A 21,547-nucleotide genomic window follows, 5' to 3' on the forward strand; every position below is an offset into this window, starting at 1 on the left:
ATCAAGAAACTGGAAAGATCTCTAATTTTCTTTCCAATTATCAGGTTATCAAGCTTTGTTATTTTCATCTGTTATTTTTTTTCCTTTTTCGTCTTTTAAAGATTGAAATTAAACTTTTAAAGATTGAAATTAAAAATTGTATCATTTTTTTAATCAAACGTATGTAATTCATGCACGTTTGTTATTTTATTTTTTTTATAATACAATCATAAATATTTAAGAGTGCAATTTCACATTAATATGATACATTTATATTTTTATTTTTAAAATTTTTGTTTGAATTTGAAATCTTCATAATCAGTTTAAAAAAATAAAATTTAAAAAATGATTTCATTCCAAATGTGCACTCCAATTGTTAAAGTTAGTAAAAAATAATTTTGATCTTAATTTATTAATATGACTCTAATATACAGTCGTACGTATTTCTTATTTCTTATTGACAAATGGTTGCATTTTCTCAATTTGAAGTCACACCAAATTAAGAAAGCCATGGACGAAAAAGGGGAACCAAAGCCTCCAAAGATCAACCTAAAGGGTAAGATCCCAAAGTTATCTCTTGGAGAAATCAACTTGGAGGAAATCAAGACGCATCCAACATTGCATGTCTCGCCTAGAGGACCAGGGAGCATGACCAAGCCATCAGGGGCAAGGTGGAACTGCCTCTGCTCTCCCACGACTCATCCAGGCTCATTCAGGTGCCGTCACCACAGACTTGCAGGCATGACAAGGGGAGGCTCTGTCGGATCAAACCTTTCTTTGCTTGCAAAGTCTAAATCCGAGCCCATCAGTGATTCTCTCCAAGCTCACTAGCAGCTTTGAAGGAATTTCCTATATAATCCAAAGTTTTGAGTACTTGAATGGTGCATGATTATGAATTAGTAATCTCTCCTGAAATGAACGTAGTGATGTCGAAAATTTTATTAACATGAAAAATTGCAATTGTATCGTTTCGAGATAGATTGATGCTTGCTTCATTTGCCAGTTTTATGGTACTTTATTGATTCTGATTAATACAAAACTTCTCATCCCAATTCCCATTCAGTTGTACTTCGGTTATCAGGAACTGTTAAATTACGGAAGATCCTTATTATCTTGAAAGTAAAAAACTTAAACCCATTATTCCCCTGCATCTCTCATCAATCATCAACCATTCTCTCATTTTCTTTACCAAAGATAAAGTAAACTTCTCCAATGGAGTCCTTGAATTTGGTTGGAAATGTCATTTTGGCAGAAAAATTTTAAGAATAACAAGCTAAGATGCAAAACAAGTATAATGACCAAATAAAATGACAAAACGGGTCAAAGAGAAACCCTTAACAACCTAACAGTGACTACCAAGTAACAAGTCCCTAGGACTCAATTTTTATCGTTTTCAGATGCTGCTCTCTGCCATCAGGGAAAATTACCTGATTCATTCCTAAGCTGCCTCTAGTAAGGATGTACATTTGGGTAAACTCCAAGAGGGCCAAAAAAAAAAAAAAAGGTGAAACAATACATTGATCCAACTGGAAAATGACAAGAAAACTGATTTGAGTCTCAAACTTATTTCGTTGGTCGAATCCAAGTTGTCTCCGAGGTGTTGGTGTTTCCATAATAGACCTGTTTCGAAGTTTCATCCCAATAAGCCTGGAGAAAGAGAACAGACAGTAATGATGAAATTCGGAATCAGAAATTCAAAGAGCATGAAGAAAACACACCATAAACCAAGAGTAGCCAGAATTAGCCTTCAAGAAAATAAATAAATAAACCAAGAATAAAAATCCACTTACAGTCTACAACAGAACTTGGAAGCCAATCACACAGTGTTTCAACTGGTTTTGCAAAATAAGTAAACAAAACTGGGAAAACAATGGACATTTACCTGCCAACCAGAAGGGAGACCTCTTGAGAGTTCGTCTAACTCAGGTTGTTGGTTTCCATCAGGAAGCACCTCTGAGGGAGTCTCTGTAGATTCTTTGGCCTTCAGTGCTCTTCTCCGCTTTACTTTCTCACGCCTATATTTATCAAGTAGAAAAAGCATATCACCAAAAAGTTAAAGGCCAAAAGAGATTTAAAAAATTAATAGAAGAGAATATCTTGCATTTGGAAAGATCTCCACTCCATCATACAGAAATGGACAAGACAGAGGCAGTTGCACTAACACAATAAGATAAGTAAAATTGAATATCTTATGCAATTTTCTCCTGAATTTACCGCTCATTCTCAATGCTCAGGCTCATTAATTTCACTAAAGTAGATGGCCACACCTAAATTTAACAGTTTACAGCAAAATAAATGAAACTTTTTTATCAATATAGAATATAATATCCTTACCAATCACCACCCAAAGGCTGAAAATTTGCATTATCTTTAGCCTCTCCACTGGCAAGTTGCTGGGCATGCCATTCCTGCAATCAAAGAAAAGTAAGGTACAGAACCAATGAAAATGAATTAAAAAGCAAGGAACAAAGGTTCATTTGCAGACCTCTATTTCCCGTTGTCGCTTTTTTTCTAACACCTCATAGGCGTTTTCAGGTTCAGCTTCTGCATTCTCATGCAGTTCCTCTTTGGCAGCTTTCCACTGATAAAAGAGAAGCACTAATTCTAATGATTTCAAAAACAAACAAGAGATATATACCAACAAGCAACAGAGAAATCTTCAAAGAAAGTAACAGGTAAATCTTTATACCTTGTCCACTAAAGTGGAGACCTTCTTATTAGACCTCAAGGAGGATGCAACACCAACTGTCCGCTTTTTAGCTCGTGCAGCTGACAAACAAAGGAAACAGAATCACTTTTTGTCATCAATTCCAATAAACAAATGTCACAACTTTCATTAAGTTTTTCATGTAAACAAATGTCACGACTTGCATTAAGTTTTTCAAGTAAACAAATGTCACGACTCTCATTAAGTTTTTCAAGTACACAAATGAAGTTATTAGTCAGATGCAATTTATAAAGATATATTGCTCAGAAAAACCAATATCTATCTGGTTCATTTGAAGGTTTGACAGTTAAGATAAGCCTAAAACATTTGTAGAATCTCTTTGCTTCTTACCATCATAATTTTTAAGATTAAATTGATACACAACACTTTATGGCCCAAAATTATACCTTTAGATTGAACCTTCAGAGCTGATGATGAAGCTGCAGCTGCTGCAGATGCAGCAGCAGCACCAGCAGTACCAGAACCATCTTTAACAGAAGTGGTTGCAGGAGCTTCAATAGTGGCTAAAATAGAAGAGATCCCCACTGATGCTACCTCAGTCTTCTCACTAACAGTAGGAACATTGGCTCTCACACTGGGTCCTGCTACTGCAAGATCATCATCAGATCCAACTTGATTTGAAGCAAGAGTATTATAACTGATAGTGCCCACTTCACTCTGCAACTGTGAAGATTCTGTACCACTGGCTGTAGGCACAGAAGATGCACTTCTGCCTTGAAGGTTATAAAATATTACAGGCTCAACAGGGTTAGCAGTAACTGGTGCACTTTCAGAATATGTGTTTGGAACTGCTTGGTAGTAAAGTGAAGATTGGGGTACAGCAATTTGACATCCATCAGCATGTCCATAGAAACCGCCAACTGGGACTTCACTAACTGCATGTCCATAATACTGATAACTTGAATCAGAATAGCTTAGGTTGTAATGTTCTACATAAGTAAGAGGTGTAGTCTCCACATAAGATGGGAGAGGAGGATATGAATTTTCAGGAGGCTCATCAGGTGGTGGTGGAGGAACTTGTTCATTATCAGGAGGAGGTGGAGGAATCCACTCCTCATCTGGAGGTGGCGGAACAGCTGAATAATTAGCAGAAGGGTTTAGTTGCTCCAGGGCATTGGGGGGCACATCTCTGAGGGCCATCATGCTTGCTGGGATTGCATCTTCAACTTCCATGTCCACATCCATGTCAACATCCTCTCCAGCATGGACTCCAGTCTTAGAATTAGCTTCTCCAGAAAGAGTATCTCCATTGACCAGTTCACCTATTTCAGCTTCACTTTCACAATGTTCAGTAGGTGATCCAAAAGAAGGAATATTTACCATATTTGCAGCACTGCAGGAGTTAACTTGATTATTTACACCACTATTGACTACTGTTAATGTGTCAACATTAGTAGAAACATGAGAAATGTCAGGTGTAGAAGCAATTGCATTGATACCCTGTCCATCTGCTTCAACTTCATTGCATGAACCTTCGTTTGTCTTGAGCTTTTCTTCAAAAGAGGCAGGAGCTTCTTCAGCCTCTTCCATAACTACTGATTTTGCAAGCTGGTAAATTTTATCATTAACAATACCTTCAAGCCGTTTTAGCTGCCTTTCACAGTGCCTCCAAAATGGCAATAAAGATGATCCATAAGAAAACAATGACTTGATATCCAAAAGTCTAATCTCAACTTCCAAAATACATTCAGACATCCAGCCCAGACCTTGCAGGTTGTCTTCAGACCTGAAAATATGTTTGAATTAACATGTAAATAACCAAAACTAAAGAAATTCTGGTCTTCTATATTGGCTATAAGTAATAGCATATAACCGGATAATAGATGAAGGAAAGCAATTAGATATTTCTTACACTTTTAGTGACTTTAGTCTCTCTAGCAAACACTCCCCTTGCCTCAAAAGATGAGTAGAGAGATCAATCCTTGTTTTACTTTCATCATTAGCAAACTCATCATTGGTATAGTTCCCAGAGCCATCAAAACTCCCACCAGCCAAACAAGTACCAACAGCATCTGAACTAATTTGAAATTCACTTCTATTGACATCAGAGATCCAACTTTTATCTTTCATAGCTTCATTTTTGCATCCTCCGCCCTGCTCATCCAACTTCGGCTCATTATCATACACCTTGCTTTGAAGAATCAAGTTACCACCAATTGGTTGGGCACTTAGAGTTGATTTCAAATCATGCATACCCACTTGAGGAGGCTCTATATTTTCAACAGTAGGAGCCTTCTGGTCAGAAGTTGATTGGTTTATCTGATGCAAAACATTAGGCAGCTCCCAAGAAGTTTCACCAGTTTCAATGTTCCAGTAGTAATACTGATTACTCTCTTCATGCATTAAAATCCTCCAGCCTGAGCCCACCTCTCCAATGACCTGTACTTCAGAAGTTCCAGCAACAGCTATTTGTTCTGCAGAATCATTCTTGACTAATTCACTTGTGACATTAATATCTCTTCTATCATCAACGCCTACCAAGTTCTGGATAGAATTTGGAGTAGAATCTTTCTCTATGTTCTGTTGATTGACCTCTAGATTATCAAGACCTTCTCCTGCATCAGCTTCTGTATCTTTGCAGGTCTCACTTAGGGGCCCCTTAGCCTAATCAAAATTAAGCAATGAGAATGTGAAGGAAAAGTAACTTCCAACTATCAAATATGTAATGAAACAAAATGATGAAAACCTTAAGCCAGTCTAACTTAACATGTTCCTAATCTAACCCACAATGCTCCCATCATTTCAGTTAAAAGAATGAATTCCACTGTTACAAATCATGGATTTAAGAAATAGAAAGAGTAATGACCAGACAGCAGCCAATACAGCCAAACTAAACTCCATATCAAGCTCATCTTGCTTTCAACTTAAGGAAGAGGGCTAAAAAGAGAAAAGACTCATACCTAGGTCCTACCAATGCATAATTTCACAGACAGCAAAGAGGGAATCCAAAATTACCCGGTCATCAAGGTCAGATATGGAACCATCCAAAGTGCGATGTTCTAATCTTTTATCCGACTCATCATCCAACTCATCATCACTATACTGGCCAAGTAACAGCAAAGGGTTTGGTGGTTGTTGACCTGAAGACATGACACTAATATGTTAAATACTTTAAAACAACAATTTTATATAATTGATGATTGTCACTATATCTAAACCTAAAATCAGAGAGTGAGAAAACATTCATGTAGAAAAGTGATGAAACAGTTCCAAAAAAAAAAAAAAAAAAACTGAAAAAAATCCATATGATAAATTTAACAGAAGCATTAGGAGCATTCTATGAGCAACTCATGGCAGCCACCTGTTACACATCAAAGAAAGATGTCAGTGGAAGCATTATGAAAATAAAGCCAAGAGACATACGAACCAAGAGAAAAATTTTCGAGATGAAATCTGCAAAACGCTTTGATGCAGTGAAATAGAGCATAACACATTGGGACTCATTCAAAATATCACATTGGTAGGACCCGTTCGGTTTTGTATGAATGTTCCAAAGACCACAGCAACACCCTGCAATCTGAAAACATATTCTGGAGGCAAACAACATAATATGTCTGGCATAAATTCCATATTTCCACCAAAATAACGTAGACCACTCATGCCCTCTCTACATAGTCCTTTTGAAGAAAACTGACGGAACCCACCTGAAGAAGATGGTGAATTGGGCAACCCAGCATGATGTTTCGGTTCCCCATCGATTTCTTCATGTACTGAGGAGCCACCCAAATCTTCTAAAAGTTCCAATAAATGACGTAAAAGTTAAAACACAAACAATATATAAATCGCAAAGCATCATATCCCTATTCACTTTTTAATAGCTCCAAGCTAACTTCTTCAGCTAATATCTGATTTGCTAATTTACTGAAAAATATCATAAGTAAATCTTTTTAAGCCACCAAAAAAAAAAAAACAGAACAAAAAGAAATCGCCTTTGCTTTTCCTTGCACTCCAGGATACTAACAAAAATCAAATTCAACAATTCTAGGGTTTTCAGCCCTTTCTTCAATTGAAAGAGTAGATAAATTGAGACAAAGATTACCAGAGGGTTCCGCGAAGAGATCGAGCTTAACACGGCGGCCGGCGTTGCTCAGAGCAGCTAGACGACGCTCCTTTCTCTTTCCCATCGATTTGATTTTGAATTATGATTCAAAGACAATACCTTTATTTATAAATTTATCTAGGGTTTCTTCTTCAATTTGGGATTTTAGATTTTGAATTCTTAATCAATAGCTTTACCTTTACGGCTTCAAAAAGAGGCGTCGCGGGTTTTTGTATTGGCTCCAGCTTCCCTACATTTCAATACGGCGCCGTTTAAAGGGTCGGACTCAGAAACTGCTATTACTAGATAACCAACCTAAATGAACCTCTGTCCTCGGCTGAGCCCTTTGTTTGAAAGTGTTTGGGCTTTGGTTTTTTTGTAGCGTTGTTGGATTGGAAGAGGTTTTTTTATTTATTTAATTATTGAACAAATTAAATATATATCTTTTATCTAAACTAAATTATTATTATTTATTTACAAATAAAATATTTGTTAATAATTACATAAATCCAAATCGATTGTCTCACAACGAAGCAAGGTTTAGATGCTAGTCGTAGAATAATTAAAGCGTAGAATTATATATATATATATATATTTATTGTCACATGGTGGCAATGATTGGCTATGTTATTTCTTTGGACTAAATTATATTTATATATAGTAATTAAAAACACGTGTTTTTTTAATTAAAATAAATTTTCATCAATTATGGATAAACCGCTCCTGTGTTACAATATCACTGATTTCTTGAGGATAGCCCATGAGCCGCCCCATTTGCTTCACGACATATAATCGAAAAACACATGTTTTTAAACTTTGAAAAACTTTGTATTATTATTATTTTTTTAACATGTAGCAAACAAATGTATAGCATGTACAAATTTAACTCTTTCTATCTAAATTATAATATAGGACCAAAACTCTATAATTAAGTGAAGATGAAAACTTTTAACCTCTTCTTTTTTTTTAAATGCTTCTCTCTCTATTTTTTTTATCAATTTATGCATCATTGTAAATATAATATTATTTAAGTTGAATCAAATTAGATTTCATTAACAATTATAAATATAATATTCGAATTTGATTAAACTTAAAATATTTGTTCAAAACTTCAATAAATCAAGTTAAGTCTTTGTAATTTTTTTTATTTTTTATAGTATAATGATAGATCGAGTGATTCGACTAAAAAAAACGACAAAAAAAAGTTTATATTTATATTATAATCTGTCTTATATTTAAATTGTATATGAAAATTTTCATTTGTGAAAGAAAAGGAAAAAGCATAGGTTGTCTAATAGAATTCTTCTTGCCTTATGGTGGTTGATACGTCAAGGAAGTTGTTTCTTGTCTAAGTCTATTACTTTCTCTGTTATTTGTAATAATTATTTACTTGGAGTTAGAATATTTTTATTTTGTACGTTTTTCGGCCTTGAGCTATTTGAAGTAAATAAAATGAATGAAATCTTTGATACGACAATTGATATCTTTGTAAGTGTATGAACTTGAATGCTATCACAAACATGTTCCTTGAAGAACATGGTACAGATTAGTAAAAAATTGTAACCATAGTATCTGGTTTGTAATTGTTACATATGTCTATATATACACTCACATGTATTATCTAATTTTAATTAAATTTTGAGTTAAAATCATATTATTGATAAGATTATATATATGATATCTCAATCTTATATCAAAATATTTTATAAATTTATTATGATATATAAATAAAAAATTAAAATTATAAAATTTATAAATTAAAACAAATAATATCTCATAAATTAAAAATATTTTCATATGATATGTATTCATAAAAAATAATTTTCATTTACTTAGCCTTCGTAATTATTTATATTAATAATAATAATAAAATTATCATGAAAAATATCAATTGCTGTTATTATATTAACAATTACAAATGGGCAAAATAGAAACTAACAATATAACTATTACAGTATGAGTATTTGAGTGCTTTTAAACAAAATAATGTTTGATTTTGAATAACGTCAATTACAATAAATTTTAATTTTAATAAAATTAATGATTATTAATTAAAAAATGATTCAAAACCATGAATAACAAAATCACCATAATAATAAAATTATGTCCATAACTAAAGATATCCACAGCAATCTTTAATGACAAAATCCAATCCTTAAATTTTTATTTTATTTTTTAAATTTGTTCATTAATGATATAACAATTTATGATTTAATGATAATATATAAAAATTATATATTATTAATGCATTAAATATTAAAATTTCTTATAAATATTCCAAACCCTTAGCTTAATTAATTACCATAATATTAACTGGCCAAAAAAAAAAAATTAGGATAGTATTACTCACCAGCACGTGTACGTAACGACAAATAATTAGGATTATGAAACAAATAAAAACTAAAAACGGTGCCGTTTAATTTCCTTGTCTTTATCAACTTCCCTTTTGTCAAACCAAACAAACGCAGCCTCGCCCGTCAAAGTATCAGCGTCAGGTGCCACGTACCGTCAAAATTTCGTACTTATCTAATTATTTAATTATTAATATTTACCATTTTTAAATTTCAATTAATTAATTAAAAAATTCTTTTTTTTCATGTCTGCGTATAAATTATTGAAATCTGCAGCTCTACATCCCTATCACCCCACAGCTTCGCGAAACTCACCGCCGGTTTCACAGATCTTCCATACTTTCCCAGATAACTCTCCCCCCAAAAAGGTAATACTAACATGTTTTTTTTTATTCATTAATGGGTTTTTCTCTGTTTGTTTCCCGAGAAAATTAAAGGAAACTTTTTGAATCTCTGCCAGCTTAAATTAAATAGCTTTAATTAAATTTCGTAAGCGTCGATAGATCTATTAAATTTATATTTTGCAATTTAATTCTTTTTTTTGTAGATTTTTGGCTTTTTTTTTTGGAATCGATTATATTGGATCCCGATCAGGGTCAATTTGTAATAAAGTTATGATTTTTGGGTTTGAATTGGTCTTTTTGATGCTTTTGATTTGATGAGTATTTGATTTTGAAACTACAGCAATGTCTGGGATAATTAAAGAGTCTTGATATAAAGCTGGGTGATTTGTGGTGAACCTGTAATTTTTGTAGAATGGATGTAATGTACAATTCTTTGTTGGTAGGATGACTCTTGTTGTCCTCTGCTTTGTATTTCAATGATTCCTGATTATGCTGTATGTGTGGATTGTCTGATTGTATTTGGAGTATGTCCAATGCATGAATAATGAACATGGAGCAGTTGTTCTCATATTTATGTGTGGCTCCATATAGAGAAAATTAGAAGGAAGAAAAAAAAAGGAAAAGATTATGGAATGCACTGATTGAGATCTTGGTTTCCTATTGTAAAACAGATATCATTTTGATTTTGAGGTGTCCAAGTTTACGACTTTAAGGATTCAGACTCGTACATTTAGGCTTCAGTCAGCAGAATCAGGAAATGGTTAAAAGGTTTGTCCTGTTATTTGCCTTGAGACAGATTATGCGTACAGAAAGAATGATGTGCATGGGATTTCTAACCTCTTTTCCTGTTGCCTAGGTATGGAGTGTTTTGATGTTTGGAGAATATCATGTTGCAGTGCATAGACGGATTGAAGCATTTATTTGCTTCTCTACTGCAATGCTGTGATATTGATTTGTACAAGCAATCCAGAGGACTTGACGATCCTGAACTTCTTGCAAGAGAGACAGTGTGTATGTTATCATTTTTCTTTTTTTTTTTTTTAAATAATATTGTTCAGCTTTTACTATATTGCTAGAGTATAGTGTCAATGCTTTTGAATGATTTGCCTGTGTTTTTTTAGTTATTGAGTTATTCTACTAAAATTTGTTATTTTGCGCACCTTTATGCAGTTAGTGTAAGTGAAATAGAAGCTCTTTATGAGCTCTTCAAGAAGATAAGCAGTGCTGTGATAGATGACGGGTTGATTAACAAGGTCTTTGATTATTATTATTTATTTATTTATTTTTACTTGCATTTTGTTTTTTATCAATCAACGCTTTTTGTTATTTTTGTCAAGTTTTTGGGCTTGATGATCACTCAAATTGAATTGGTTCTTCCCCCTTCACCATTTCAGTATTTGAGTTTTATTTGATATTCCTACTTGGCAGGAGGAGTTTCAATTGGCATTATTCAAAACCAACAAAAAAGAGAGCTTGTTTGCAGATCGGGTATTTTTTATCTAACGTTGTTTCCATCCTTGATAAAAGGATTCTTGACCATCTCATCAAGCCTATTCTTTGTAGTATTTTAACTCAAGTTATTGGCAACTTGCCTGAGCTGCTGTCAATGTATTTCTGATTTCACTGCAGGTATTTGACTTGTTTGATACAAAGCATAATGGAATTCTAGGTTTTGAAGAGTTTGCTCGTGCTCTCTCTGTCTTCCATCCAAACGCACCCGTTGACGATAAGATTGAGTGTACGTGTCAAATATTTAAGTTGTCTACATTGGGATCTTTATTTGCTTCTTTGGCCATAAGTCATAATCTCTTTAACTTGGTGGTTGGATGTAAATGACTGGCATGGAAATGGAATTACGAACTTAAGCATGTACTTTGTCTTCTCCTAATTCTTTGATTCCTTTCTGCAGTCTCTTTTAAACTATATGATCTCAAGCAGCAAGGTTTCATTGAGAGGCAGGAGGTAAGCATTACGTTTTGTCAATTTTGATCTTTTGTATTCTATCTTTCTTCTATCATTCTTTCCTTTTTTCTTATATCTTTTTATACATAGGTGAAGCAAATGGTAGTGGCTACACTTGCTGAATCTGGCATGAACCTTTCAGATGATGTTATAGAAAGTATAATTGACAAGGTGATCGCTCAATCTGATTTACTTGAAGTCATATGCTTGTATTTTTCATTTTCATTTTTCTAGTTTCTACATGTTAAATTTTGGAGCTTTGCAACAGACCTTTGAGGAAGCTGATACGAAACATGATGGGAGAATTGACAAGGAAGAGTGGAGAAGCCTTGTTTTGCGACATCCATCCCTTCTGAAAAATATGACCCTGCAATACCTCAAGTAAGTTCCAAATATACTCTATCATGGAACGCTATTGCCTGTTGTAGGTTACCGTAATAGACTTACCGTTAGCGATTTGTTCCCACCTTCAGCCGTTCTCATTTGTTTCCTTGAGCAGGGACATCACCACAACATTCCCGAGCTTTGTGTTCCACTCACAAGTTGATGATACCTAAATTCAACAATTGGATTAAAGCTTCATAGACGGTTAATTATGGCTTGTTTCATTCTAGCAGTGAGTCTGTGTGGTGTTTTGGTTTATTGGTTAAATTTTTTTTGTTGTGCGTGTCCATATTCAACCCTTGAACATTCTTCTTGTTCTCAGTGCTTTTGGTCAATTGGTGCTGAAATATTTTGCGTGTATCTTTCTCTATGGTGTTACAATGTAAAAAATCTTGGTCCTTTTGAAAAAATTTCTACTATAACCTCCAATGTGGTATCCTTGTTGTGGATGTAAAACTTGAATGCGGCAAATAAACAAAATTTGTTATATACTCTTTTTCACTAAGTTTAGGTGCTTCAGGATTTAGAGTTTGGGTGGTTTTAGGGTTTAAAAAATATGAGTTTAAATTGTAAATTGATTTAAAAAGTTTGGATAATTGTAAATTGTTGGAGACAATAGTTTGATCTTTTGAATAACCAAAGAATATAATTGTAGCCAAATGTGTTTTTAGTTACTATGTAAAAAAAATATGTATAATTTAGTCTGAAGGGACAAAATTTTGTATAATTTAGTAGGTTACTCGGAGTGTAAGCAATTCACTAATATTGATAAGTTATTTGGGTAGATAAAATTTATTCAAATAAGATTCAAATTTGATTTAATTATTAAGTCAAATTTAAGCAATTTGATTATTGTTAAATCAAATTTGAATAATTTAATTTATCAAATAAGTTGAATTTAAATATTTTAATGTTTAACTAAAATAATTCATGAAATTAATCAAAAATTTAAATTTTAATATATTTTTGTTATTTTAATTAAAAAATTATTAATTTATCCTTATTTATATCAATTTGAATTTAAATGCAAGTATATAATCAAATTTAAAATTTGAACATATAAAAATTAAACTTCTTATTAGTCAAGCTTTAATTAAATGAAATAAAATAATTTAATTTTTATCTCAAATTAAATTTAAATTTAAAAATTAAAGTTTAATTGAATTCTAAATAATGAATTTTAAATGAAATTTAAACTTCAACTCAAATTGTCGAATAATGAATTTAAAATAGAATTCAAACTTCAACTCAATTTTTAACTCAAAGAAAGCTCAAACTGACATAATTAAAAGTTGTTTGATTTTTGAGTCAAAGCTCAACACACCCTAGGAACCATAGGTCCCACTTAGCTGAACATTTATACAACGAAATATGTTGTTTGCGTCATAGAGTGATAACCGCTTGATAGAGATATGAGAACCTCTCCTACAACAGATACGGGTCCTCTGCTAACAGCTTGGGGACATAACTTTGTATTTCATAGACATCACAAGTCACAACCAAGGATGAGGCGCTAAATAATGGTATCCCGAAATAAACAGCATTTAAGAGTTTGACAGAATTTTCAAAACCTCCTTCCAGACTTTTTGCTTTGGACTAAACCAAAGAAAATGTAAAACCATTACAATATTAGAGCTAAGGGTACCCTTCAAATTAAAATGAAACCACAAAGTTCGCATAAGAACGTGTTAAGCTTAGTCAACTTCCTCCATCTTGCTGCCCTCAGCATCAGCATCCTCCAATGGGGGCATCTCAGCATCAGCATCTGCATCACCAGCATCCTCATCAATGCTCAACCCAAGTTTCAACATCCTGTGGATCCTGTTGCCGAAGGTGTTGGGGTCATCAAGGCTGAAGCCAGAGGTGAGGAGAGCAGTCTCGAAGAGCAGTAGAACTAGGTCCTTCACAGACTTGTCATTCTTGTCAGCATCCGCTCTCTTTCTCAGCTCTTCCATGATGGGGTTCTCGGGATTGATCTCCATGGTTTTCTTGCTCGACATGTATCCAGCCATGCTGTTATCCCTCAAAGCCTGGGCCTTCATGATTCTCTCCATGTTGGCAGTCCAACCATACTCACCAGTTACCAAACAGCAGGGAGAATCAACCACACGATCAGAGACCACAACCTTCTCAACCTTGTCACCCAACACATCCTTGATAACCTTGCAAAGACCCTCAAACTTTTCCTTCAAAGATTCTTTCTTTTTCTTCTCATCCTCACTCTCATCGAGTTTCAGACCTTCCTTGGTGGCAGACACAAGCTTTTTGCCCTCAAATTCCTTGAGTTGACCAACAGCATACTCATCAATAGCATCAACCATAAAGAGGACCTCGTAACCCTTCTTCTTCAGCTTCTCGAGGAATGGGGAGTTCTCAACAGCTTTTTTACTCTCACCAGTGATGTAATAGATGTCATTCTGGCCCTCCTTCATTCTGGTCACATAGTCCTTCAAGCTGGTCATCTCATCACCACTCTTGGTGGAGTGGTATCGGAGCAATTCAGCAATCTTAGTTCTGTTCTGGGAGTCCTCGTGGATACCAAGCTTGAGGTTCTTGGAGAAGGCCTCATAGAACTTGTTGTAATCTTCCTTGTTCTCAGCTATCTCAAAGAAGAGCTCAATGCACTTCTTCACCAAGTTCTTGCGTATAACCTTCAAGATCTTGTTCTGCTGCAGCATTTCCCTTGAGATGTTTAGAGGAAGGTCCTCTGAGTCAACAATACCCTTCACAAAGCCAAGAAATTCAGGAATCAGCTCCTCACAGTTGTCCATGATAAATACACGTCTGACATAGAGCTTGATGTTGTTGGGCTTCTTCCTTGTGTCAAAGAGGTCAAAGGGTGCCCTCTTTGGAACAAAAAGGATGGCCTTAAACTCAAGCTGCCCTTCAACTGAGAAGTGCTTGACAGCCAAATGCTCTTCCCAATCATTTGTAAGGCTCTTGTAGAATGCAGCATATTCTTCCTTTGTAATCTCTTCTGGCTTCCTCATCCAAATTGGCTTCTGCTTGTTCACCAAAGACCACTCATGTGACACCTCCTTGATCTTCTTCTTTTTCTTCTCTTCCTTCTCTTTCTCCTCATCAACATCCTCAACTTTCCCTTCTTCATCCTTCTTATCCTCCTCATCCTCATCATCAGAAATCTCCTTCTCAGTAGTCTTCTCAATCCAGAGGGAAATAGGGTAGCTAATGAATTCAGAGTGTTTCTTAATCAAGTCCTTAACTCGGCGCTCCTCAAGGTACTCAAGCTGGTCCTCCTTCAAGAAAAGGGTAATCTTAGTACCCCTACCAAGGTTCTCTCCAGAGGTGTCCCTGGTGACAGTGAACGACCCACCGGCTTGGGACTCCCACACATACTGTTCATCATCATTGTGCTTCGTGGTAACAACCACCCTCTCAGCAACCAAGTAAGCTGAGTAGAAACCAACACCAAATTGCCCAATCATGCTAACATCAGCACCAGCAGCCAATGCCTCCATGAATTCCTTGGTCCCAGACCTAGCAATGGTCCCAAGATTGTTCACCAAATCTACATAGCAGACACATATTCACATTAAAGCCCCATTTTAGTTGAAACTCAAGAACAAAATGAACAAGAACTAATAAAGTAATAACAAAAACTTACCAGCCTTGGTCATCCCAACACCACTGTCAATGATTGACAGGGTGTTGTTAGTCTTATCAGGGACAATGTGGATAAAGAGCTCTGGCTGAGCATCAAGCTTGCTCTTCTCTGTCAAGCTCTCAAATCTAATCTTGTCCAGAGCCTACAAGACATTGTTTTAACGTGAAACAATTACTAACCAACGAAAACGATTAAAATAACAGAACAAATCGCAACATAGCCAAAGGCATATTCTTGTTCACACTTCTACACTTCTAAAATGCAGAAAAGGCAAAAATTTATAATAACAAGAACGTTTCATTAAGCTTCAATTCATAGCTTACTTACGAAATTTAAAACCTTTGGCTCAAAAGTAATATACAAATCAACAACCAACGAAAAGATTGTTGCATATAAAACATAAGAAAAACAAACATTTAAACAATAAAAGATAAGAACCCAACATTTTCTGTCATACAAATAAACAAACTAAACTCATCAACATGAAAGCATAAAAGATAAGATCCGTTAAACCATGCATCCAAAAGGCTCAACATTCACAAAAAAAGTCATGCCTTTAAAATGTAAAAAACAGAAAGAGAGAAACAGGCTTACATCGGAGGCGTTGCTGATGAGCTCACGAAGAAAGATCTCCTTGTTACTGTAGAAAGTGTTGATAATCAAGCTGAGAAGCTGGTTGATCTCAGCCTGGAAAGCAAACGTCTCTGATTCCGCCATGGATGGATAACACTACCGTCCCAGACACACGCAGAAAAAACCAAAGCAAAATCGGAAGCAAATGGTAAAATTAAGGTTTGGGTTTTGAAGAGAGAACAGAAAAATCAGAGTGTGGCTCGGAGGGGAGCTAACGAAGACTATATAGGAGACTCCATTAGGGTTTCTAGATCCTTCTATTTAGGCAAATTCTCTTTTTTTAATTTGACTTTAGGTTACTAATTATAGGGCGGGCGGTTTTCTTTTTCTAGATCCTTCTTTTTCTTTTTTCTTATTTTTTTATTTTATGACGAAATAATTAGGAAGGTTTGGGTTTTGATTGGGCAGCTCTAAGGAGTGGGAGCGCGCGGTTTGGTGTTGCCACGTGCGTCTTAATTTTCAGTGCTTTTATCTATACTTTTCTTGGCCAATTGGGTTTGCCTTTTTCTTTTTTTTTAATAGGAATTTTATTCTTTCTTTTTTCTTTAGACTTCTTTTTTGGTTTCATTATAAAATAAAAAATAAGTAATGTGCAAGGCAAAAATTAGATCTGATTAAAGTTCAAGTTAACCGTTCAATTTCAAAGATTCGTTTAAAAAATTTGAATAAAAAATTCAAATATATTAAAAAATTATATATAATTTTTAAATTCATTTAAATTTTTTATTTAATTTTTTAAAAAAATTAAAATTAAAATTTGATTTGATTCAAATAAAATATACATAATTAAAATATTATAATTACATAAATATATATGTAAAATTTTATCTCTATTTTTTAATTTTTATTATATAAATTAAATTTAATAAATAAATTTAAATTTTATTTTTTTAATTTAAATCGAATTTAAAAAATTTTTGAAATTCGAAATATTGAATGGGATCAAACCTAAACAAACTTTCAATATCGAGCATGGACCTGACACAGTCAATGAACATCTCAAACAAAAATATTTCACTTTAAATTGTTAAAAATATCGAAAAAAATCAATTTGTATTTTTGTATTTAGAAAATTGACAAAAATTAAAATGAAAAAAGAAAGAAAGAAAGAGTAAGCTCTTGTTGATATGGCATAAGGCCATTGGCTATGGAGCTAAAAGGTTGTTGAGATGGTTTACGGAAATTGCAGCCCCATAACCAATTGACTATGAGGTTGCCTTGCCTCATCCATTTCCATAGAACCTTTCATTTTACACAAGTTCTTTGTTTCTCAGAATGCAACTGCAAGCTCTTTCATTCCGAACCTTGGTTCAATTGCCTTGTTTTTTCAACTTGCCACCAAGGTAACTTCCCACTGTCTTTTTCTGCTTGTTCTAATTATCTTATATTTTCATGTCGAAGTTGCAGTCAAGAGGGCATTCTTGTTTTCTGTTCATGATTCTTAAGTTTAACTGTCAGGTTTCATTTTTGGTTTTAACCAGACAAGTCTTTGATGTAATGTTTGGTCTTAGAACAGAGAATTCACCCTACTCAATCCTATTTAATCATCAACATGAATCTGATTATGCTTGTTTATTTTGTCTTCTGTTTGCTTGAACCCTACCTATGGGGTAAATTATGGAGTATTATCAAATGCAAGCTTTTGTTTTATTCTGATATATTTTAAAAATCAGATTAAGGACCAGATTTTCCGGAAAGAGATCCCTCAAATGATATTTCTACATACTACCATTTTCCTAGTATTAAACTTTAATTATGCCGCCTAGAAACAAGCCAGGTTTCAAGATTCCCTGTTCAAACATGGCAACTAAGAAAAACATAAATGTCTCACTAACAATATTTTGAGGTATCAGTTCTATGAACCCTGCAACCATAACAGAAACCAAATGGGTATCACTACATACTACCATTTTCCTAGTGTTTAACTTTAACTATGCTATAACAGATTGACATCTTAGTTTTCAGTTAGTTTACAGTGTATCTGCTTATTTCATGTTTATTCAAGGTGATGTAGCAGAATTTTAAATAGCTTATAATTTAGAGATGGATCAGTCTGTCACATTCTTGTCCATTTTATATAACTTTGTAGAAGAATAGCATTTCCATCATGGTCTTATTAACTTTAGCTTGAAATCTGGACAGTAAACAGCCCAAGGATGTTATGACTAGGCACTTGCATAACAGACACCCATCAGTAACAGTAAAAAGTTTGCCTAGGAGGGTGCTTTTGCAGCTTATGGGGTTCGGTCCGATATCATTGTGCATTTATCCTGTTTGTGCTGCCCCAATGCAAGAGATGAAAGACCCTGAAGTAATTCGGTAAATAGTTGTATGTGTTATTTATTATCTTTCTATCCTTTGATTATGTTTATTCAGTTAGTTTGTGATTTTCATCAGTTCTCATAGAATGTTGTTATTTTGAATTTGAACTTTGAAGTGTTCAGGACTTTGAAGCTACCCAGTGGGGTGAGAATTCAAGGTATAATTCCTCCAGCTTCTACATAATTCTGTTCTTTTTTCTCCCTTTTTGATAAAGCATCATAGTGAACTTTGATCATTCAGTTGAACCTTTAGGGAGGCTATAATCTAATGACAGAATCCATCAGAGGTTCATCATTTTTTCTTTATCTCGTTCATTTCATAAAATACATTTCTTTTGGTGCTAGTTTCATGTGTTATACTTACCATTTTTGTCTATGTTAGATACTTGAAGTATTATGGTCAGTCATCTTAGTTTCAACAATGAAGCTTCAAAATTTTGTTTATGGAAATGATTTCCATAAAAATTGTGCTTGCTGCATTATTTCTTGGCATATGGAGCTGGGGGATAAAGCAATCTATCATGACACTTTAGTTCTTATCAGATAAACAAGAATTATGATTAAAATGCTTAACATGTTTTAATACAAAATTAGCATGCTTGTTCCTTAAATTTTTACAAAGTTCTTCTATGTTAATATGTCTGATGAACAGATGCCAAACATAAATTAGCATGCTTGGTCCTAAACCCCTCGTATGTTTCATACTTAATTTCTGAGCTTTTCTTTCTAGAAATAATTGAAGGGAAGGGACCAGAAGCTCATGATGGAGACTGTGTACAGGTGAACTATGTATGCCGACGATCAAATGGATATTTTGTTCATAGGTAATTGTATATACTAGATTGAGATTCATGAACACATCTCTTGATTCCATCAATTAATACTTGAGAAATATAGTTGAAATTGTTAGGATATGGTTCACATGTAAGTAAATAATCCTACGTCATTAATAAATTTGAATGTGATGTTTTATATATGCATGAAGAACCAAGAAACTAATAGCTTAAACTTTTAGGCTAAGTGATATCCAACATATATGCACGAGCTCTTTTGTGTGCTCTCATGGGCTGTAAGTATGGTTTATCTCCCCAATAAATAGTATCAAAATCAATATTACAATGGATTCGAATCCAATGGTGTTGCTGAGAAAGGAGATTATTGGCAGATCAAAGGTTGGCTTCATCCATCAACTCCATGTGTTCGAACGTCGATATTAAAAAGTTCAACTTTGATGCAACGAATATATAATAATATGCAGAAGCGAAACGCCCAAGTGAGCGATGTGTTGAGTCGACCTAGAGTGTAATCTTGTGGTAAGGTTGAGTTCATTAGGAAATCTGAATGAGATATCCTATATATGTGCTTGAAGGTCAGTATTAAAAAGTTCAACTTAGATCTAGCGAGTATATGATAATATGTAAAAACGGAATATCCAAGTGAGTGATGCTTTATGTCCTATATATGTGCTCGAACGCTGGTATTAAAAGATTCAATTTGGATGTAACGAATATATGATAATATACTGAAGCGGAACACTCAAGTGAATGATGCTTTTGGGCTCAAGTAGTGTCCAACATGTATGTATGAACTCTCTGGTGTGTTTCCATGAGCTCCAAGTGTGGTTTATCCCCACATATAACCCGAACTTAACTGATGTGAATTTTTTTATCACCACTTTCATAGTTCAAATCACATACATGTTTGGTTCTATGTGGTCCTATCTGACTTCTTCTGTTTTGCCATTCACTTTATTGAACTGTCACTACATTTCAATACAGCACCGTGGATCAATTCAGTGGAGAAAGCTCTCCTGTTACCCTTCCTTTGGATGAGAACCAGGTGATTCGTGTTTCATAACTTAAGAAATTTGGAAAATATGATATTTGCCATTTCTTTTCCATTCATGTTTGCAGCTTAGATTTATCCGCCGAGCACACTGCTATCACTGTGTTGTTTCCACCTCTTCGATTTCATTCTTCACATTTCAAGTTAAATATTCATCAAAACTATAGGATCACCAATTTTTTATCTTCCAGCATGCTGAAACTGCTTACTTCATTTGACAGATTATAAAGGGCTTGAAGGATGTTTTGACAGGCATGAGGGTTGGAGGTACCATTCCGGGGCTATGCATTTTCACAACTGCAATATTTATTTCTGCAGATTTCTAAAGTTTACTCTCTTAATTGATCTGATACATGGATTCCTGATCATTACCCCCGCCTCCTGCAACTAAAACATTGAAAAAACTAACAGAAAAACTGTACTCTTGTGCATACTTGAATTGATAATTTGATATGGAATTGACAACTTGTTTTCGAGGCAACTATTGTTGCCAGTCCTTTTAATTCTCCATTTCAGCCAACTTAATGACCACTTTTTCCACTTGTTTGTACTTTCTTTTCAGGCAAGAGAAGAGCACTAATACCTCCTTCTGTGGGATACATCAAAGAAAACTTGGAACCAATTCCTGACGAGGTTTCTCTCCCAGTTCTCTTAATAATGTTGTCCAGTGAACTCTCTTCCTCCCCTTCTTTCGGTTTCATTTCTATTTTGGAGCCTGCTATCTCCTTACACTCTGATTCTTTGTGTCGGAATCAAGTTTTCAATAAAGCATTTTCCCATCAAGTCATCTACTTTTGTTACATTTTATTGTTGTCGACTGCAGTTTGGTCCTCGGCGTAGCCTGTTATCTCATGCCAAAGAACCTTTGATCTTCGAGGTGCAGCTCCTGAAGATATTATAAATTTTCTGGGTATTTGTATTCCAAATCGTAGAATATTGCATTTTTTGTATATTTCTGGCTCTGTGTGAGCCTGCCAAGACATGTTGTCTTAAAAACATTCAACAGCAACAGATTATAACCATGCTTTCTTATATGTAATCAGAGTGAGATTCTGAGAAAAAAATGCTAGTGCCAAAGATCTAAAGGCAGAATGCATGTCATGGAAGTTTGAAATCCTGGTGAAAATATTTGATCAAGGTTATTCCTATTGTCCTCCCATACAAATGAAACATTTTACACAGTGAGAAACTATCTAGTGGATATCAAAACGAGGTTGTTTTGTTCCACTCTCAAAAGTATTTTAAGCCATACATGCATATATCAGATTCAGAATCCTCTCAACAACTGCAGATCTGGCAACTTTTTTATCTTGATATGATTACTTTCATTTGGATA

The 21,547-nt window shown here is 34.3% G+C and overlaps 4 protein-coding genes across 14 annotated transcripts; 2 read left to right on the plus strand and 2 right to left on the minus strand.

Annotated features, from left to right (window-relative positions):
• Window positions 1-1,258: 1,258 nt before the first annotated feature.
• Window positions 1,259-6,949, minus strand: LOC111275559 (WW domain-containing protein). 6 transcript variants are annotated; one of them, XM_022860947.2, is made up of 10 exons: window positions 6,747-6,949; window positions 6,352-6,435; window positions 5,663-5,787; window positions 4,560-5,311; window positions 3,094-4,433; window positions 2,669-2,748; window positions 2,465-2,560; window positions 2,314-2,387; window positions 1,862-1,994; window positions 1,259-1,626 (listed from the first exon to the last, which is right to left on the minus strand). In XM_022860947.2, the coding sequence occupies exons 1-10, from the start codon at window positions 6,829-6,831 to the stop codon at window positions 1,543-1,545; spliced, it is 2,853 nt and encodes a 950-aa protein (XP_022716682.1). In that variant the 5' UTR covers window positions 6,832-6,949; the 3' UTR covers window positions 1,259-1,542. The 6 variants fall into 6 exon arrangements, with proteins under 6 accessions (XP_022716682.1, XP_022716681.1, XP_022716683.1 ...); XM_022860946.2 differs by having other exon boundaries at window positions 6,352-6,438; XM_022860948.2 differs by lacking the exon at window positions 6,352-6,435.
• Window positions 6,950-9,324: 2,375 nt separating this feature from the next.
• On the plus strand, window positions 9,325-12,216 carry LOC111275558 (calcineurin B-like protein 3). Of its 2 annotated transcripts, none has more exons than XM_022860945.2 (10): window positions 9,325-9,465; window positions 10,113-10,209; window positions 10,298-10,452; window positions 10,612-10,694; window positions 10,870-10,929; window positions 11,071-11,179; window positions 11,351-11,403; window positions 11,494-11,574; window positions 11,672-11,784; window positions 11,903-12,216. In XM_022860945.2, exons 3-10 carry the CDS (start codon window positions 10,329-10,331, stop codon window positions 11,958-11,960), a joined length of 681 nt encoding a protein of 226 aa, XP_022716680.1. In that variant the 5' UTR covers window positions 9,325-9,465; window positions 10,113-10,209; window positions 10,298-10,328; the 3' UTR covers window positions 11,961-12,216. The 2 variants fall into 2 exon arrangements, with proteins under 2 accessions (XP_022716680.1, XP_089610273.1); XM_089754147.1 differs by lacking the exon at window positions 9,325-9,465 and adding an exon at window positions 9,494-9,586.
• Window positions 12,217-13,064: 848 nt separating this feature from the next.
• On the minus strand, window positions 13,065-16,242 carry LOC111275557 (heat shock cognate protein 80). Its single transcript, XM_022860944.2, has 3 exons — window positions 16,007-16,242; window positions 15,413-15,554; window positions 13,065-15,316 (listed from the first exon to the last, which is right to left on the minus strand). The coding sequence occupies exons 1-3, from the start codon at window positions 16,127-16,129 to the stop codon at window positions 13,482-13,484; spliced, it is 2,100 nt and encodes a 699-aa protein (XP_022716679.1). The 5' UTR covers window positions 16,130-16,242; the 3' UTR covers window positions 13,065-13,481.
• A 728-nt stretch (window positions 16,243-16,970) lies between these two features.
• On the plus strand, window positions 16,971-21,359 carry LOC111275554 (FKBP-like peptidyl-prolyl cis-trans isomerase family protein). Of its 5 annotated transcripts, none has more exons than XM_089754148.1 (8): window positions 16,971-17,388; window positions 18,188-18,364; window positions 18,490-18,524; window positions 19,097-19,190; window positions 20,145-20,205; window positions 20,433-20,478; window positions 20,774-20,870; window positions 21,035-21,359. In XM_089754148.1, exons 1-8 carry the CDS (start codon window positions 17,321-17,323, stop codon window positions 21,078-21,080), a joined length of 624 nt encoding a protein of 207 aa, XP_089610274.1. In that variant the 5' UTR covers window positions 16,971-17,320; the 3' UTR covers window positions 21,081-21,359. The 5 variants fall into 5 exon arrangements, with proteins under 5 accessions (XP_089610274.1, XP_089610275.1, XP_022716676.1 ...); XM_022860941.2 differs by having other exon boundaries at window positions 16,986-17,388; window positions 20,774-20,844; XM_022860939.2 differs by having other exon boundaries at window positions 16,992-17,388; window positions 20,774-21,359.
• The last annotated feature ends 188 nt before the right edge of the window (window positions 21,360-21,547 follow it).

This window comes from Durio zibethinus, chromosome 25, assembly GCF_047325235.1.
Source record: "Durio zibethinus cultivar Kanyao isolate XHJ-2024 chromosome 25, ASM4732523v1, whole genome shotgun sequence".
NCBI lineage: Eukaryota > Viridiplantae > Streptophyta > Magnoliopsida > Malvales > Malvaceae > Durio > Durio zibethinus.

What these genes read in the sequence shown, in the direction of transcription:
- LOC111275559 (XM_022860946.2), bottom strand. Translation starts at nt 6,831, where the DNA reads ATGGGAAAGAGAAAGGAGCGTCGTCTAGCTGCTCTGAGCAACGCCGGC. An exon ending in TCTGAAGGTTCAATCTAAAG is followed by an intron (nt 2,749 to 3,093) that starts GTATAATTTTGG and finishes TTTGTTTGTCAG; the next exon opens with CTGCACGAGCTAAAAAGCGG. An exon ending in TCTCCACTTTAGTGGACAAG is followed by an intron (nt 2,561 to 2,668) that starts GTATAAAGATTT and finishes CTCTTTTATCAG; the next exon opens with TGGAAAGCTGCCAAAGAGGA.
- LOC111275557 (XM_022860944.2), bottom strand. Translation starts at nt 16,129, where the DNA reads ATGGCGGAATCAGAGACGTTTGCTTTCCAGGCTGAGATCAACCAGCTT. An exon ending in TCATCAGCAACGCCTCCGAT is followed by an intron (nt 15,555 to 16,006) that starts GTAAGCCTGTTT and finishes AATGTCTTGTAG; the next exon opens with GCTCTGGACAAGATTAGATT. An exon ending in TGTTGGGATGACCAAGGCTG is followed by an intron (nt 15,317 to 15,412) that starts GTAAGTTTTTGT and finishes TCTGCTATGTAG; the next exon opens with ATTTGGTGAACAATCTTGGG.
- LOC111275558 (XM_022860945.2), top strand. Translation starts at nt 10,329, where the DNA reads ATGTTGCAGTGCATAGACGGATTGAAGCATTTATTTGCTTCTCTACTG. An exon ending in ATGACGGGTTGATTAACAAG is followed by an intron (nt 10,695 to 10,869) that starts GTCTTTGATTAT and finishes CCTACTTGGCAG; the next exon opens with GAGGAGTTTCAATTGGCATT. An exon ending in TAGAAAGTATAATTGACAAG is followed by an intron (nt 11,575 to 11,671) that starts GTGATCGCTCAA and finishes GCTTTGCAACAG; the next exon opens with ACCTTTGAGGAAGCTGATAC.
- LOC111275554 (XM_022860939.2), top strand. Translation starts at nt 17,321, where the DNA reads ATGCAACTGCAAGCTCTTTCATTCCGAACCTTGGTTCAATTGCCTTGT. An exon ending in CAGTGGGGTGAGAATTCAAG is followed by an intron (nt 18,525 to 19,096) that starts GTATAATTCCTC and finishes TTTTCTTTCTAG; the next exon opens with AAATAATTGAAGGGAAGGGA. An exon ending in GACAGGCATGAGGGTTGGAG is followed by an intron (nt 20,479 to 20,773) that starts GTACCATTCCGG and finishes CTTTCTTTTCAG; the next exon opens with GCAAGAGAAGAGCACTAATA.